This window comes from Rhinolophus ferrumequinum, chromosome 7 (genome assembly GCF_004115265.2).
Source record: "Rhinolophus ferrumequinum isolate MPI-CBG mRhiFer1 chromosome 7, mRhiFer1_v1.p, whole genome shotgun sequence".
Lineage (NCBI taxonomy): Eukaryota > Metazoa > Chordata > Mammalia > Chiroptera > Rhinolophidae > Rhinolophus > Rhinolophus ferrumequinum.
The window spans coordinates 601964-617862 of record NC_046290.1 but is presented as its reverse complement, the minus strand read 5'-3'; the positions used below and the strand labels follow the sequence as shown (position 1 = coordinate 617862).

The window sequence follows — 15899 nt, the reverse complement described above, 5'->3', positions numbered from 1 at the left end:
TTGGTGTCCCCTGAATGCTCCTAGGGCTGGTGGCCTTCGGACGGTCAGGGAGCAGGGGCCGCTGCTGCCCGCTGCTGCCTGCTGCTATGGGACCATTAAATGTGCATTTTAAAGGCCATCAAAAGACTAGTTACAGGAATTAGCTGCTGTGTCACAGAGAATCAGAGGTCTGTCCTGGGAGCTCACTGAGAGTCCAGCGCGGGCCAGAAGGCCGAAGTCCAGGCTGTTGTACTGTGGACGCTAATGGCTCGTTGCCACGTGATGCTCTCTGGTGCCTGGTGGCGTCTGGACTGTGACGGCGGCCTCTGTGGAACACACCTGTCCCAGCTGCTGCTGGGGGCTGTCCCGGGAACCAGGCTCAGCGCTCAGCCAGGAGCAACTTCAGGGACCCGGCATGTGTTTACATGATATGTTTCCATAACATCTCCCTGTTTCGCTCCATTTTGGGGGAAATTCCCTTGTTTTCCCAGGGTCACTGGGAGCCTCAGTGCTCTTTCCTGTGTGACACCCACAGCTTGGCTGTCCTTTGGGGGGCAGCTCAGGCCACTGAGAGTCCACCCCAGCCTGGCCTGTTTCCCGGTCGGGCTGGTGGGGGGAGTGCAGTGAAACCCATGCTGACTTGTTCTGGTTCAGATTTTATTGGCTCAGGATGTGTTTTCTCAGTGACGAGAGGAGCCCACACCAAGCCACAGAGGGAGGAGGAAGGGAGGGCGGTTTCGGGGAGTCTTCCTGGGACGGGCTCTGTGTTTGTAACCCCCCCCCGCCCCACGTGTCACCTTACGGAATCGGAATCCTTGAGGTTGGGCCTGTGACGGTGCTTCCCCACCCCCTCTGCATCCAGTGGGCACAGCTGTGGCTGTGACACGAGCTCTGCAGCCCCCCAAGATGCGTCGGAAGGGTCATGGGATTGGCGTGCACTGCGACCTTCCACGTCATCGTGTTGTTTTTCTGTGTGGTAAACAACAGGTGGTTACATCCAGATTGTCAAACCAACAGATTGTAAAATTATTCCTGTAAATGTGAGGTGAGCTGTGCGCCTTCAGTCCGCAGGTGTGGAGAGTCAGAAGTGGGTTCCTTGGGGACAGGAGGAGGCAGTGTGGTTGGGGGACGGTGTGGGGTTAATCCTGTGACCTCTGGGCCATAATTGATGAAACATTTGACTGGTGGACACCAGCTGTCCCTTAGATGAACGGTGGCGGGCGTCTGTGCCACGTGCACGTCTGCTTGGGGACAGCAGATGTGGGTCCTGCCCTGGGGCTGGCTTGGCCAGGACACCTGATCCAGCTGTGGGGCCCGCCCTCCTCGCACGGCCCTGCACAGGCCACCGCCCTGCAGCAAGGGCACCACTGGGGCACCCGCCCAAGAGGACACAGTGGGGCCTGGTGAGGCCGCCTTCTGCCTGCCCCCTGCAGTACCTGCGCCCCAGGGTTCCCTCTGCTCAGGCTTGTGCTGGGTCTTTGTCATCATGAATGAGCGGAGTGACGACAGGGGCGCAAGCCCAGGTGAGTGGCCGTGAAGCCTGCGTGGGCCTTGGTCAGAGTAGGGTCCCTGCCCTTAGAGCTGCGATGGCCCTGGTAGGGTTGTGCCTGGGGAACAGGAGGGGGTCTGAAGCTGGCTCTGCTCTCTGAGGCCCCCATGTGTGCAAAAGGATCAGGCCCTAGGACGTGGGGAGCTGCCCCCGGAGCTGTGTGGCAAGGCTCTCCAGCGACAAGAAACATGAGACCCAGGAGCCCGACTTTGTCCAAGGTCGCGCAACCAGCAACCAGGCTGCCTCATCGGAGGGAGAAACCGAACCGGGTTTCGACCCCTCCCTCCCTGTCTCTCAGGGCTGTCGGCCGCCTTGGGTGGCCTGAGTGTCCTCCAGACAGAGGCGGGTCTAGAGAGAGCCCTCTTCACCTTCCATTTCCTCCAGAAACACAGTCGGGATCTGCTGCTCTGTCAGCACCCGTGATGGTTATCACCAAAGTAACATGCTGTTTCCAGAACAGGGAGCCTGGGTAGGAATCTGCTTAAAACTCCGGAAGGAAAGAGGGAGGGAGGGAAGGAGAAAATGAGGGAGGGAGGGAGGGAGGCCGGCCTTGACCCGGCTCCTCTGCGGGGCCGCTGCGGTTTAGGGCAAGGAGCTTTACCATTATTTCTTTTTTTATTTGAGAATGTTTGTATTTTCTCTTTTAACTTTATTTTGGTGTAACTTTAGACTTCAGAAAGTTGCAAGAACACAAAGAATTTCCATGTGCCGTTGGCCCGATTTGCCTGAATGTTACGGTTTTGCCACGTTGGCTTCTTTCTCTCCCTTTCACTCACTTTTCTCCTGAACCGTTGAGAAGAAGGGGTGTGTTTCCCATAATCTCTGGTGTCGTCGCCCAAGTCAGAATCCTCACCCACTGAAGGTCTTGTTCACTGTTCACATTCCCCAGTCAGCCCAACAATGTCCCTTATCTAAAGCTGCATTCCATCACCCATCCCCATGTGTCGTTCCATCTGGAACTTTCCTCGGCCCTTCTTCGGCCTCCGTGGCACCGGCCTTCATGGGCAGGGCCGGAGGTCCTGTGGGTGGTCCCTGTTTGGGTTTGTTTCAAGCTCCCTCACGATCAGACTCAGGAACCCAGCAGTCAGTGTTGTGCTCTGGGGTCCGCCCCCCGACCCCGATGTTAGCCTTGACCCCTGGTGAGGTCCGTGGGTGGCAGGGGTGGCGGGCGTGTCGGCTGGAGCGCCTCATGGGAGATGGGGGCCGGCTGTGCCGTTTGCTCCAGCTTTCGCCCCGGGCCCTGTGTCCGCTGGCGGTTCTCGGCCAAAGTGGTCGTTGTGGCGACCAGCCCAGTGGTGACTTGCGTGTCCCTGCTCCTGCTCAGTGACTAGCTGGCAGCAGGGCCTGGGGCCTGGAAGTCCTTAGGCGGACAGAGTGGCGCAGAGCGTGGGGCGGGGCGGCGGCTGCAGCTGTGGTTGCTGAGGCCTGGGCCCCTCCAGGGGAGGAGCCGGGAGGCTGTGGAGCTGAGGGTGTCGGGCCAGGTCAGCGGAGCGGGCGCAGGGTGGCTGCTGTGCCCTCAGGGCGGCCCTGGAGGGGCCCTGCTCCTCTGTCTCCCTCATTCCTTTCCCTTGTTAGGGGACAGGGACATAACCTAGAGCCTCCTCGGGGGACACACTGGTGGACACCCCCTCCCTGAGCACTGGCAGGGTCAGGGACCCCTGGCTCCTAGGGCTTCTGTCAGAACGCCACCCTGACAGGACCTGCACAAGCAGGTGGCTCCCCCCTAAGTCCATGCTCAGCCTGGTTGGGGCTCCCTGGGGACAGAGGACAGCGTGTCCAAGCCTCTTCCTGGCCCCCTCACTCGAGAGCCTCCTGGTGGGGGGTTGGGCCATAACAGGATGCCCGGTGGTCAGAGCCTGGGCCTTTCCCTGCCACAACCGCGGCTCCCACGAGGCCCATTGGTGGTCATGACACAGGTGGGCAAAGTGTTGGGGGTGCTCGGGTAAGGGACAGATGGGGGTGCAGGCAGGGCCGGTGGCCCCAGCCTGCAGGCCCCATGGCATGCTTGCTCTGCATGTCCCTGCTGGCAGCTTCTGCGGTGGTGGCGTTGGCATCCCTGATCTATGCGGTGGGGGTGCCAGAGGGTTCTGGGCTCAGTAGCACGTACGGGTTGCCATTAGAGTGACGCCAATGGCTTTCTCTCTGTTTTGAATTCAGAGCACGTGTTGGGGCCTGTGTTTCAGGATTTGGGAGCAAGCTCGCAGGCTGGTCAGGCTGAGCCCTGCGTGGTCCTCCTGACCTGGCTGCAGTGACCTGGTGGCCGGGGTCAGGCCATCCTGACAGAGTAGCCATGGAGGTGGGGGTCCCAGGTGTCACCTGAGGGCCGTGTCGTATGTGTGGATTCCATGACACCCCATTGCAGGATCTGTGCTCTGAACGGCTCGGGGACCTACCTCAGGCGAGGCCACTGAGACCCGTCAGGATTCGGGTGCTGTCACAGCAGAGCTAACGCAGTGTCTGTGTGGTCCTTGCTGACTCGGGTATCTGCACGTCACTGACAGTCGCAGGCCAGCAGTCAGTGGACTTCCTGTTAGGCTGTGTGTCCCTAGGCGTTCAGGTGAGGCGTTGGAGGGTCTGTGGGCCCCGAGAGGCAGGCATTGGGACTTGAAGCTCCTGAGCAGGAGACTGCACGGGATCCGTCTTACCTGAGCCCCCGGCCCCCCAGTAGGGAGCCCGGCAGGGAGCCCCACTTCACCTTGGAGCTGCCCTTTCAGAGGCTGCCGTCCTGTTGTGTGATGCTGTTTCCTGTTTGTCACCAGTACCCAGGGGTCATGCTTCAAGGCAAACACAGCCCGTCTTTAAAGTAAACGCAGGGTTTTATTGCGTGGTGAACCCTAGTTCACAACCAGGTTCCCAGTGATGAGCCACGTGGTTATTGAGCAGGTTCCTCCCTGTAAAACATGCGGCCTGTTGGGTCTGAAAACGTCTGGTTAATTGTGGGAGGAGGCACATCGTGGTGTGTGCCCGAAGCCCGTGCCTGCTGAGTGGGGCCTGCTCCCCGCCCCGGCAGTGCACCCCAGGACTGGCCCGTCCTGGCTCTCTGTGATCCCCACTGTAGGGGTGCTGGGCCTCCCAGGGAGGCCGCTGGGCTGGATGCAGACAGACTTGCTGGGGTCCGGGCCAGGGTCCTGGGGTGCTGCTTAGCCCCTCTCCTGTGTGAGACCCTGCACTCTCAGCGCAGCCCCGCCAAGGTTTCCTAAGTGACGTTCCAAAGGCATCACCAAGTTAATCAGTCTCCTGTGAGTCCCATCTTCCATGTGGGAAAACTGAGGTCAGGGGGCCTGGCTGTGAACCCAGCAGCTCTTGACCACTGGCAGCCCGAGGCCCTGTCGTGTCCCTCAGTTGGCAGGGCCCCCTGAGTTGGGCGGCGTGATCAGACACCCACGTGGGGAGTTCCCTCCAGAGGCTGCATGAGTCCTGGGACCCGGCTGGCAAAAGCTGGTGTGACAGGCCTGTGCTTTCTCCATGACCCAGTGACAGCTCCAATGGGTGTGCTGGGGCCGGAGTCACTCTTCCAGATGGCTGTGGGACAGCTAAGCTGCCCGGGCCACCCCGGGGGTGAACAGGTCTGGTCCCATGTGGGTGGACAGGAGACTCGTGGTCTTGTCAGAGGGTCCAGGGGTGGGTGGTCCCTGGAGCTGCGTCTCTGTCCCATCACGCAGAGATGTCTCACGCTCACCATGGCTGCCAAGTGGCTCCAGGGCTCTTCGTGCTGTATTGGTGGGGAGTCATCCAGGCTCTGGCCTGTCGTGCCTCTGGTGGACGTCAGCCCCAGGCCCCTCAGAACCTGAGCTGAGGAGGGACACCCAGGGCGCCTGGCCAGGCAGCGCCCCGAGTGCAGGGCAGGGGGCCACAACCTGGGACCTCACTGGCCGTGGTCCTAGGCAGAGTCTGATGTGTGCAGGTTTCCTGTGTGTCTGTTCTCCGAGAAGGAAGACTGGCCACACGTGGCTCTCGGAGCCCAGAGTCCTCACCAGCGCCCACTCCGTCCTCAGGCCACAGGCGCTGGCCTCTCCCCGGTGTCCTGCACTTGGCTCAGCTGAGGGTGTCTGTCTGTCACCGGGAGGTCCTCCCTAAGGCTGCCGTCCCCCTGGTTCCCTCTTGCCCCCATCTCCTTTCAGCTCCTAAAACTGACCTGAACTGTTTCCCTAGCAGGAGATGGGCACTCGAGAGAAAGCAGCCCCATCATTGACAATGGTGAGACGGAGAGAGAGAGTTTCTTTGAAGGGAGGAGCATGGCGCTCTTTGAGGTAATGTCCACTTTCTCCTGCAAATAGCAGGGCGCAAAGTAGCTGTAATGTGGGCCGTGGCCTTGAGACCCCCTAGTCTAAGGGTGAACTGGGGCCAGGCTGCCCGACTGGGCACCAGGTGGTGACCCTCGTGGTCCCTTGGCCGACCCCTCCCCATGAGGTGCCGTAGGAACCCGTCGGACAGGCTGAATCCTGGGCCGCCTTGGGGAGCCCTGTCCCCCTTGCTGGGTGGGTAGCCCCGCTCAGTGTGCCCTGGAGCCTGACCTCTGGCCCTTGACCCCTGACTTCAGACGGGCTGTGACCAGGGCCTGGCTGGATCTATAGGCTTCAGGACCGGGACAGAGCTGGGCTCCAGATGGCCCTGGAGGTAGATGGGCTCTTTGGAGCGTCCACACGGCAGGAGTTGTGCCGGGGGGTTGGTCTGGTCGGTTTGGGGGCGTGTCAGTTCGGGATTGGGGTGAGTGATTCCATGTCTTGGTCCCGAACAGGAGGAGATGGACAGCAACCCCATGGTGTCCTCCCTGCTCAACAAGCTGGCCAACTACACCAACCTGAGCCAGGGCGTGGTGGAGCACGAGGAAGCCGAGGAAAGCCGGCGGCGCGAGGTCAAGGTACGCCACGGCCCGGCCCTTTGTTCAGTCATAGGCCACTTCGTCTCTTACCGCTTTCCCAGAAATTTTATTTCTTAGGCATTTACTTCTAGGATTCTGTCCTAAAAAATAAGCAGAGCTGCCGTGAGGATTTGTGTGGAAAGGTTTTCCGGGAGGGTTTTGTAAGCGGGCTTAGGAAAGCACCAGGGGGCTGGCGGGCCGTCCAGGACAGAACAGCCAAGCCTGCCAGCTGTGCTTCGCAACTTCGGACGCAGGCACAGTGACCAGGTCACATTCAGTGTCTTCATAGGAGAACGATGTGTGATTCTTAGTTTTGTCTTACTTCCTTGACTTTTTAAATGGTCTTGCAGTATGTGTATTACTTTAAAAATCAAAGACACAGACTGAAAATTAAAAAAAAACATTTAACCACCGAGGGAGACCTCCCAGGGTAGGCCTCAGCTTCCAGAGGTCATGACGCGCTCGCTTCCTGCCTTCCTTCCTCTGAAACCTTGAAAAAATGGGCTTTTCCCAAGTCTCCTCTTCTGATCACCTCTTCTGCAAATGGCTCACTCGAGGGTGGAAATCGGCTTTTCTTGACTTAAAACGGTGATTTCCCCCTTTATTTCCCCTAACTTGGCTCTGAGAATGCCACCCGAAGGTCCCTGTGTTCTGAAGTAATGGAGACGTAACGGGGACATGGCCTCGCCATCCAGTCCCGTCTACCGTCCCGGCCAGAGGGCAGTGGCCCCTCCAGCGGTGGTGTGTCTGGACCACAACTGTCCCGGTCCCCTTGCCAGGACCTTCCTGGCTTGTCAGGGGCTTGTAACCACCCTGGGTTTTCATGGAGCCACGGCCCGCCCTGAGGTGGGGGACAGAAGACACTGGGCCCAGGTGACACCCTGCGGGAGGTCGCAGCTGTGGATGCGTGTCGGTTCTGGTCTGGCTCTGCTGTGGACAGCTGTCCATCTGTCTGTCTGCAGGAGCCTGTGGCCCAGGGAGCTGCCAGCCTGCCTGGGTCCCAGTGCTTCTGGAACCAACGCTTGGCCTCAGCTCCTGGCCCCACCCAGGCCCCCACCTGCCACTGCAGCTCCCGCCAGGCCACATGGCGCAGCCCAGCAGGTCACAGCCGCCTCGTGGCACAGACAGAATTGCAGCCCCAACCCCTCGTAGTTTCTGTTGAGATATAACCTAAGTGCATCTACATGGCCCGTGGCACGGACCCACTGCCAGATGGGGACCTAGACCGTCACTGGGTTTCAGTCCAGGAGGGACGGCCACCCCGTGACCCTTAGCACAGCCGTGTGTCACTAGGTGGGCAGGTTTTGGTTGGGGTGAATCCAGCTGCCCCACTTAGGACTGAGTTGAAGTCCCCTGGGGTGTGGGGGCAGGGGCCACCCCTCTTTGTCCCTCTGACCAGTTGGGCACAGGCGCTCGTCCCCAGAGATAGGGCGTCGGTTCCCCCAGGCGCCGTCTGCAGGGCCTGGTCCCTGCGGCCTCCTGGGCCTCAGTGGTCAGCTGTGTCCTTCAAAGCTGCCTTTTATGAGAACTAAGGTCGCATGCCCGCTGTGCCCTTTCGGGAGACTCAGGAGCCTGCCAGCCACTGCACAGAGAGCTGGCCCCCGGCCCACGTGGGGCCTGAAGCCGGGCGCTGCTGTGACTGGACGGTCAGCTTCAGCCTCTGTGCTGTTTTGTGGGCGACCTTGTGTGCTCCGCGAGGCAACAAATAGCGGCTGCACTCACCCAGCATAGTTGTCACCTGCGTAGCATTCGCGTTTTCATACAGTTCACGTGTACGCCTCCTGCGTCAGGCGCCAGGCCCACTTTTCTTTTCACAAAAGCACAGGGTCCCGTGGGTGGGCAGGGCCGGGGCTGAGGACACTGGCCTCGGAGTGCCAGGGCGCTTGGGGCGCAGGCGTTAAAGCAGCGGCTGGAGCCCAGCACTGGCGCTCTGAGCTGTGCAGGCTTTTGGACCCTCTGCCCCTGGCTCCTCTCAGGGACTGGGCGGCACTCAGGTCATTGTCCCTGGGGTCCTAGGATCCGTCAGAGCTCGTGGCCCTGTCCCTCTGTACTCGAGTGCTCTGTTGTCACCCCAAGAAACCCACCTCCTTCCTTTAATGGGGTTCAGTCTGTTCTCCCTTGTGCATCTGCCCTTGGCTGCCTCCCTGGGGCTGGGCTGTGTCCCCTGAGCCCCAGGGCTACACCCCTCTCAGTTGCCACAGGAGGCCCTTGTTTTCGGTCAGCGTTGTCATTCAGGAAACATTGTCAAAGCAAAGCTTCCCGGGTTTTTTTTTTTAATTTTACCTAAATTCACACGTTTTCCTCATTAAGCAGCATCTTGTCTTTATAGCCAGATGTCCCCAAATCCCAAGTGTCCCTCCTGACTGTGGTCATGCTGACTGTCGTCCCAGGGTATGGACAGGGTGGGGTGGCACCGCTGGGCCTTTCCTCGGGCTGGTCTGCCCAGGCTCACTGCGGACGCTCCCGCCCGGGCCCCCGGCACTTCCCCACCTGCAGTTCCCCGTGTCCAGGTGGCACGTCTGCCTTTTCTGTCTGGCTGTGGACTGTGGGGAGGGGCTGTCCTGTGCGCTCACACACGTCCTCTGAAGTCTCGCCGGCATCCCTGGTCACTCCATCCACGCAGGCCGGACACGGCAGAGTTGTGCCTGGCCCTGGTGTCTGCTTTCTGTGGCTTTAGGGACACGCCCATGAGGTCCTGAGCTCCTAGAGCCCCGAGCTGCAGTCGTGTTGCACAGAACCTGGTCCTCTTCTCCCTTTCCCAAACTTTCCCCCCTTCCCGCCGTTCCCCTCAGAGGACGAAGGCCCAGCCGGGCTGCTCCCTCTGCTCCCTGGTGATAATGTGGGTCTGGCCCCTCCTGGACGGCCCTCTGCTCCTGGATGGCTGGCGTCCTGCTCTGCTGTTCTGGAGCCTCAGGTCACTCTGGGGGGTAGTGTCCCTTCAGCCATTTTTCTAGGTCCAGGCAGCTGAAGCTGGTTCCCTTCCTCGTCCTCCGGGCCTGAGGGCGGAGGTGGGGCTGCAGGGAGGGGCTGCGGTGCCCAGTGCAGCCGACCTCCCTGGACCTTCTCTCCCTCAGAGCCCGGGCATGGGCACCTTCATCGGCGTCTACCTGCCCTGCCTGCAGAACATCCTGGGCGTGATCCTCTTCCTGCGCCTGACGTGGATCGTGGGTGTGGCCGGCGTGCTGGAGTCCTTCCTCATCGTGTTCATGTGCTGCACCTGCGTGAGTGAGCCCGCCAGCCCTGGCGGTGTTTGTGCCCTGGGCATCAGGGACGGTCCTGCGGACCCCTGCGGGCTCTGGGGGGCCCTGGTTTCCGCGTGCGTTCCAGGGCAGCGCAGCCCCTGCCGGAGCCAGTGTGAGCCCGGCGGCTGGGGGGCGTCTCGTCTCGCTGATGTGCAGAAGTGCTGGGGGCGTCTGGGCAGCCGGGCGCTGCCGTGGGCGCTGTTGCCACTTGCACGCTCCTGCACTCGGACCAGGGCCTCTTCCAGTTGGAACCCCCTGGGCATTTTCAGGGAGGACCCATGTATAGGAAGGTGACTTGTTGAGCCCCAGACCTACACTTGGCCTCTGCGCCTGTGTCCCTGTCAAGGACACAGACGCTCTTCTGTCCACCGTTTTGTCACATCTAGTTTAGTTCCTTATCCCCTTCTCCCCGGCCCTGCTTTTCCTACTGTCTTTTATTCTTGTTATGAGGAGTGTGATCAAATGGTTCTGTCACCATGTGTCACCTGAAAGGATTCAAACATGCAGACGAGCGGGAGTGCCCTGGGCCCCAGGTGGTCCACTTCCCCTGCACCCTGGGCTTCCCGGCACCCTGGCCCGCGGCCTTCACGGGTCTGTGGTGGGGTCAGCTAAACCGCCTCATGGTGTTCTCCTGTGCCTTGATGTCGGGAAGTGTCCGCAGTGATTGCCACGAATAAAGGATAAAAAGCAAGACACGGGGCGGGGTCTTGTCCAGGCGGCACCTGGTCGCTGGTGTCACTGGGGCCTTGGCTTTCCCGGCTGTGGCTTCTGGTCCTTTGGTTGTAGACTGATTGCTCCCCAAGCCACGGGTGTGGCTGCTTCCTGAGCAGTGGTGAGAGCTGGGGCAGGCCCGCCCTACACAGGCTCTGGCAGTCTGCCACGGGGGTGGGCACCCAGGCAGGGTCCCCCGTAACCACCCCACGGGGGTAGCACCCAGGCAGGGTCCCCCTTAAACACCCCACGGGGGTAGCACCCAGGCAGGGTCCCCCTTAACCACCCCACGGGGGTAGCACCCAGGCAGGGTCCCCCTTAACCACCCCACGGGGGTAGCACCCAGGCAGGGTCCCCCGTAAACACCCCACGGGGGCAGCACCAATGCAGGGTCCCCCGTAACCACCCCATGGGGGTAGCACCCAGGCAGGGTCCCCCTTAAACACCCCACGGGGGTAGCACCCAGGCAGGGTCCCCCTTAACCACCCCACGGGGGTAGCACCCAGGCAGGGTCCCCCGTAAACACCCCACGGGGGCAGCACCAATGCAGGGTCCCCCGTAACCACCCCATGGGGGTAGCACCCAGGCAGGGTCCCCCGTAAACACCCCACGGGGGCAGCACCAATGCAGGGTCCCCCGTAACCACCCCACGGAGGTAGCACCCAGGCAGGGTCCCCCGTAACCACCCACGGGGGTAGCACCCAGGTAGGGTCCCCCGTAACCACCCCACGGGGGTAGCACCCAGGCAGAAGCGGGCCCTTCACTGTGGGATGGGGCTATCAGTCACATCTCTGGGCTCCCTGTCGGAGCACAGCTTTGGGGGTTAAGAGGGACAGAACACGGGGTTGGGGGCTGCAGTCCTGAGTGTCCAATACTCAGCAGCCCCTTTCTGGTCGGGAGCCAGGAAGCGCTGCCCTTGCCGCCGGGGGTGTGTGTGGTGGGGGGGCGCTGTCCTTGCTGCCGAGCGGCTCTTCTAAAGGGTCACCTGTCTTACAGACGATGCTGACCGCCATCTCGATGAGCGCGATTGCCACCAACGGCGTGGTCCCAGGTAAGGGGTGCTGGCAGCCGGGTCATCTGAGATGCGACTTCTTTAGGGGGTAGTAGCTGAGCTGAGCGCCGCTGTGCACTCGGTACGCGCTCCACTTTCATTTTGACGATGACCTTGACATGTGCCTTCATCCAAGATGGCAGGTGAGGCAGGAAATGGGGCCCTGTTCCAAAAGGCCCCTGTGGGTGTGCCTTTACCACCTGTAGGGTGGGGTCTGTCATCAGTGTCCGAGCACAGAGACCTCTACGTCACAGAGACCTCTACGTCGTCAGGGGCACGTGGGCGGGAGAGGGACGTCCTTGGCCTGGCCAGGCCCTTCCGGAAGCTGTCAGCAGTGACCCCACCTTTGGTCAGCGAAGCTCATGTGGACTCATGAGGGCTGGTGCCCCCGTGTCTTGGGGCCTCTTCCTGTGTCCCCCTGAGGGTCCCGCAGGGCGAACCCACGTCAGCGTCCCCAGGACTTTTTCTTGTCAAACCTGCGCCTTTGCTGTCTGGGCAAGGCACTGGCATTTTATGACCAGATACATCCCTTAGATTCTGATGTTTCATTTCCCACAAACCGTCAATCTCTTTTCAAACAACTGAAGCACCACAGGCTGCATTTGTTGCCTCTGACGCCATCTGACCAAGGGGTGGGGTGGGGAAGGGACTGCCTGGTTGGGGACGTCTGGTGTGCTCCCTCCGGGCTTCACTTTGAAATTTGAGCCCTGAAATCCTGGATGTTTGTCTTCCTCCCTTTTGCAGTGTAGTTACCGGCCTGGTGCTTGGGGGGTTGGGGGGCAAGAGGGGAGTCCCCACGGGAAGGGGGTGAGCTCAGCCGGGGAGGAAATGTCGGAGGGCAGTGCTGTGGCCCAGTTTGTACCCTGGGAGCCTCTAATTCATTTGCCACCTGGATTCCCAGAAGTGGAAGGAGCCTCCTGGCTCCCTTGCAGCTTGAGCAGCCTGTGTGAGTAGGTAACTGAGGCTCAGTTTGTTTTGCGCCCCAAATTCTTGAAGAGCTGCCCCTCCCCCAGAACTTCCGCACAGTGAGACCCCCTGTGGGTCGCCTACTCCCCTCCAGGCCCAGCTGGAAGGCGGCCGCAACTCAGCTGCAGGAGGGGTGTGATGATTCCAGAAGCAGATTGGTGTTTTGGTTTGCAGAAAGGGGGCTCTCCCTGAAATGTGTTGCAGACATTCCAGACTCACAGTGGTTCCTGGTTGGTGTCCCAGTGTGGACCCAGCCGACTGACAGAACAGCCAGGGACAGACACACGGGCGTGGGAGTCGAGGGCACTGTGAGGGTGATTGATACAGAAGTGGTGCCGGGCAGCCTGGGTTCTCGGGCCTTTTGTGGAGAAGTTAAGAGGCTGGGTGTTGGTCCGACAACAGGATGTGCAGACTTATGGGCGCAGGTCTCTGGCTCCTTGCCCCCTGCTACTGACTGTTGCTCACCACGACCCTCTTCAGTCACAGCTCCCAGAGATGGCCGTCTGCTTGTGAGGTCTGCATTCACAGTACACGGCCCTGACCCGCTGTTTCCTGTTTGGTGGTTTCTGCAGCTGGCGGCTCGTACTACATGATTTCGCGGTCACTGGGGCCGGAGTTTGGGGGCGCCGTGGGCCTCTGCTTCTATCTGGGCACAACCTTCGCAGGGGCCATGTACATTCTGGGGACCATTGAGATTTTTCTGGTAAGTGCCCTGTTGGTGGCTGGTTCCCCTCGCCCGGGCGCCAACTCTGGGGGCAGCGCTTGCCGTCAAGCTTTTCTTCTCATCTGTCTTTGTCACACGGAGAACATTTTGGGTCCTTCTGCAGGAAGGTTCCCCCTGAAATGTGAAGTACTTGCGCTCAATTTTTTGTGTGTTTTAAGGTTTGCCAGACCCCTCAGAGGTCACGCTCTCTGGGACCCGCTGGTCCTGTCACTCCTTCGTCTCGGTTTTCCTCCTGCTCTGGTACCTCAGGCACGGCTGCCAAAAACACCAGTGCCTCCCGTACTCTGGGTGCCTGATGGGCAAGGGTGATGTGCTCCCGAAGCCCGTTTGTCAGGTCCCCATCCCTGGTCCTGCCCGCGTCTTAGAGCTACGTCACCCGTCCCTTGGTCCATCCTCCTAGCAGGATGCACCGAGCATCACGTGTGTCTCTGCTCCATTTCCGCCCGCGTGGTTCTGGGAGGGCTGTGCTGGGCCGGCACTGGGCTCTCCAGCCTGGCATTACATCCCTGGTAGCAGAAAAACATTGCTTTTCTTTCAAGTTAGGAAAGTGGGGAGTGCTTGTGTTCTAACACTGCCTCACTGTGAAGGGTCCTGTGTCATCTCAGAATTGGGCCCTTGTTCCTTGCCATTCGATGCCCCTGTTTTGTGCACCCGAGGGTCCCTTGCAGGCACATTCTGGTGGTGTGGGGCCTCCGGGAAGGAGGAGCTCAGCGCCACGCCCCCCAGAGAAGGGCCCCTCAGGAGGTCGTGTCTGGCACCCCGTCTCCCCAGGGGGTCGTCTTCCAGGCCGGGTGGGTGGCGGCCCTGACCTGCCTCTCCCTGCAGACCTACATCTCCCCTGGCGCAGCCATCATCCACGCGGCCTCGGCAGACGGTGAGGCGGTGGCCATGCTGCACAACATGCGCGTGTATGGGACGTGCACGCTGGCCCTCATGGCCACGGTGGTCTTTGTGGGCGTCAAGTACGTCAACAAGCTGGCCCTGGTGTTCCTGGCTTGTGTGGTGCTGTCCATCCTCGCCATCTACGCCGGCGTCATCAAGACCGCCTTCGACCCGCCCGATATCCCGTGAGTCCTGGGTCCGTCGTGGGGATCTTGTGCTTTGTCCCTCTTCCCGGTGCCAGGACTGTAAGGGCACAGTGTTTCCTAGTTTGTATTTCAGGTTTCATCGGTGGCCACTGCGCTGGGGGGTGGTAGGGCCACCAGTGAGTCTTATGTTCTGTCACTGGCTTCGGGGGCGAGCAGTCAGAGGCTCTTGTCACCAGCCATCTGCAAAGAAAGGACTGCACAAGAGGTCTGGTGAAAGCCTGGGCGCACAGGGTGGCCGGCGGCCCTGGGGACCATCAGGCAGCACCCGGCTCCTCCCGGGAGTGGCCTCCTGCCCTGGTCCTCAGGAAAGCCCCCAAGTGGGTTCTCTTCTTGTTTCCTTTTTGAATGAGGATGCCGAGTCACAGGAAAGTGGCCCTAGGTCACAGCGAGCCACTGGTGTGGCCAGAGTTCAGGCGTTAGGTTGCGCAGTGGGCCCACTGCCCGTGGGCTGGCAGCAGCCCCCCCATCTCCACGTGGAGGGAGCAGCCCATTCAGTCCTGCGTCCGACGCCCCACGGCAGGGCGGCAGGACTGACTGTGCCCTAGCCCCTCGCTGCGTGGAGCGTGTGATTCAGGAAGTACGGTCTCGGGGGCTAGACTCCTGCTTAGAGGCCGATCCCAGCAGCTCGTGTGGATGTGTCCATCATGCTAAACGGGCAGTGTCAGGACTACTTACAGGGGGCTCCGTGGATCTCCGCCTGGTCCTCTGGGAGCCATACGTGTCCTCACGCCCCACCCCCACTGCAGGGTCTGTCTGCTGGGGAACCGCACATTATCGAGACGCAGCTTTGATGTCTGTGCCAAAGTCCACACCACCAGCAACGGCACAAGGACCACCATGCTCTGGGGCCTCTTCTGCAACGGCTCCGCGGACGCCACCAACTGTGACGACTACTTTGCCCAGAACAACCTCACCGAGATCCAGGGCATCCCGGGCGTGGCCAGCGGCGTCCTCCTGGGTGAGGGCCCGGCCGATCTTAGTGGGGCTGTGTTGTCCGAGGCCAGTCCCTGGGGACCCGTCCTGCTGCTCAGTCCATGGCCATGCTGCCGCTGCCCCACTGCTGACCCTCCAGGGCCCCGGCAGAGGCCGGCTCTCCCCGGAGCAGAAGACGCGGTTATGTCATGGCAGCCAGTGGGACAGTGGCTCCAAATCAGTCCTTTTTCTTGAGGACTCTGCAGCAGTTCTGTTAATGAAGGAAGTAATTAACGGGCGTGGACTGGATTTCTGTCTGCATTCTTCTGTGATGAGAAATGGGGCTGGTCCCCCACCACCTGGGAGAGAGGCCTGGCCTTTTAAGGAAAAGGAAGCAGGATGACCCCAAGGCCTAGCTGCCCACCCCTTGGTGGGTCGGTATCTCGTGCCCCTCTGAGACTGTGATGACAGTGGGTGTTGAGGGCCCTTGGGGGCCGTGCTGAGTTGAGGTGGGTTGGCAGTGATGGTTCAGGGCTGCAGTGACCACTGTCCACACGTCCCTGAGCATGGGGACCCTGAATCTTCGAGGCCCTCTGGGTAGTGAGCCCAAGGCCCACTTCTGGGTTCTGGCAGAGCAAGACCCCTGGAAAGGGCAGCAGTTCATAGGTCACACGGAGGGTACAAGTAGAGACAGATACACGGGTGCCCTGTTTTGAGGGAGCAGGATGAGTGGAAAGGGAGTAGGTGTGGCAGTGACCTGTGTGGAGTGTGGGGGTCTTTGGGGGGGCGTCTGTGTCAGGGATGGGGGCCCTGGGG

At 60.8% G+C, this 15899-nt stretch overlaps 1 protein-coding gene across 9 annotated transcripts in view; it reads left to right on the top strand.

Moving 5' to 3' along the window:
• Positions 1 to 15899, top strand: part of SLC12A7 (solute carrier family 12 member 7) — a 79553-nt gene that overhangs the window by 44121 nt on the left and 19533 nt on the right. For 6 of the 9 annotated variants that reach the window (XM_033110338.1, XM_033110334.1, XM_033110336.1 and 3 more), the window contains exons 2-8: positions 5681 to 5778; positions 6267 to 6389; positions 9464 to 9610; positions 11339 to 11393; positions 12932 to 13062; positions 13909 to 14150; positions 14918 to 15129. In XM_033110338.1, coding sequence (XP_032966229.1) covers positions 5681 to 5778; positions 6267 to 6389; positions 9464 to 9610; positions 11339 to 11393; positions 12932 to 13062; positions 13909 to 14150; positions 14918 to 15129 — 1008 coding nt within the window. The remainder of the gene's footprint in view (positions 1 to 5680; positions 5779 to 6266; positions 6390 to 9463; positions 9611 to 11338; positions 11394 to 12931; positions 13063 to 13908; positions 14151 to 14917; positions 15130 to 15899) is intronic. The other 3 variants (XM_033110335.1, XM_033110337.1, XM_033110339.1) reach the window with 1 other exon arrangement.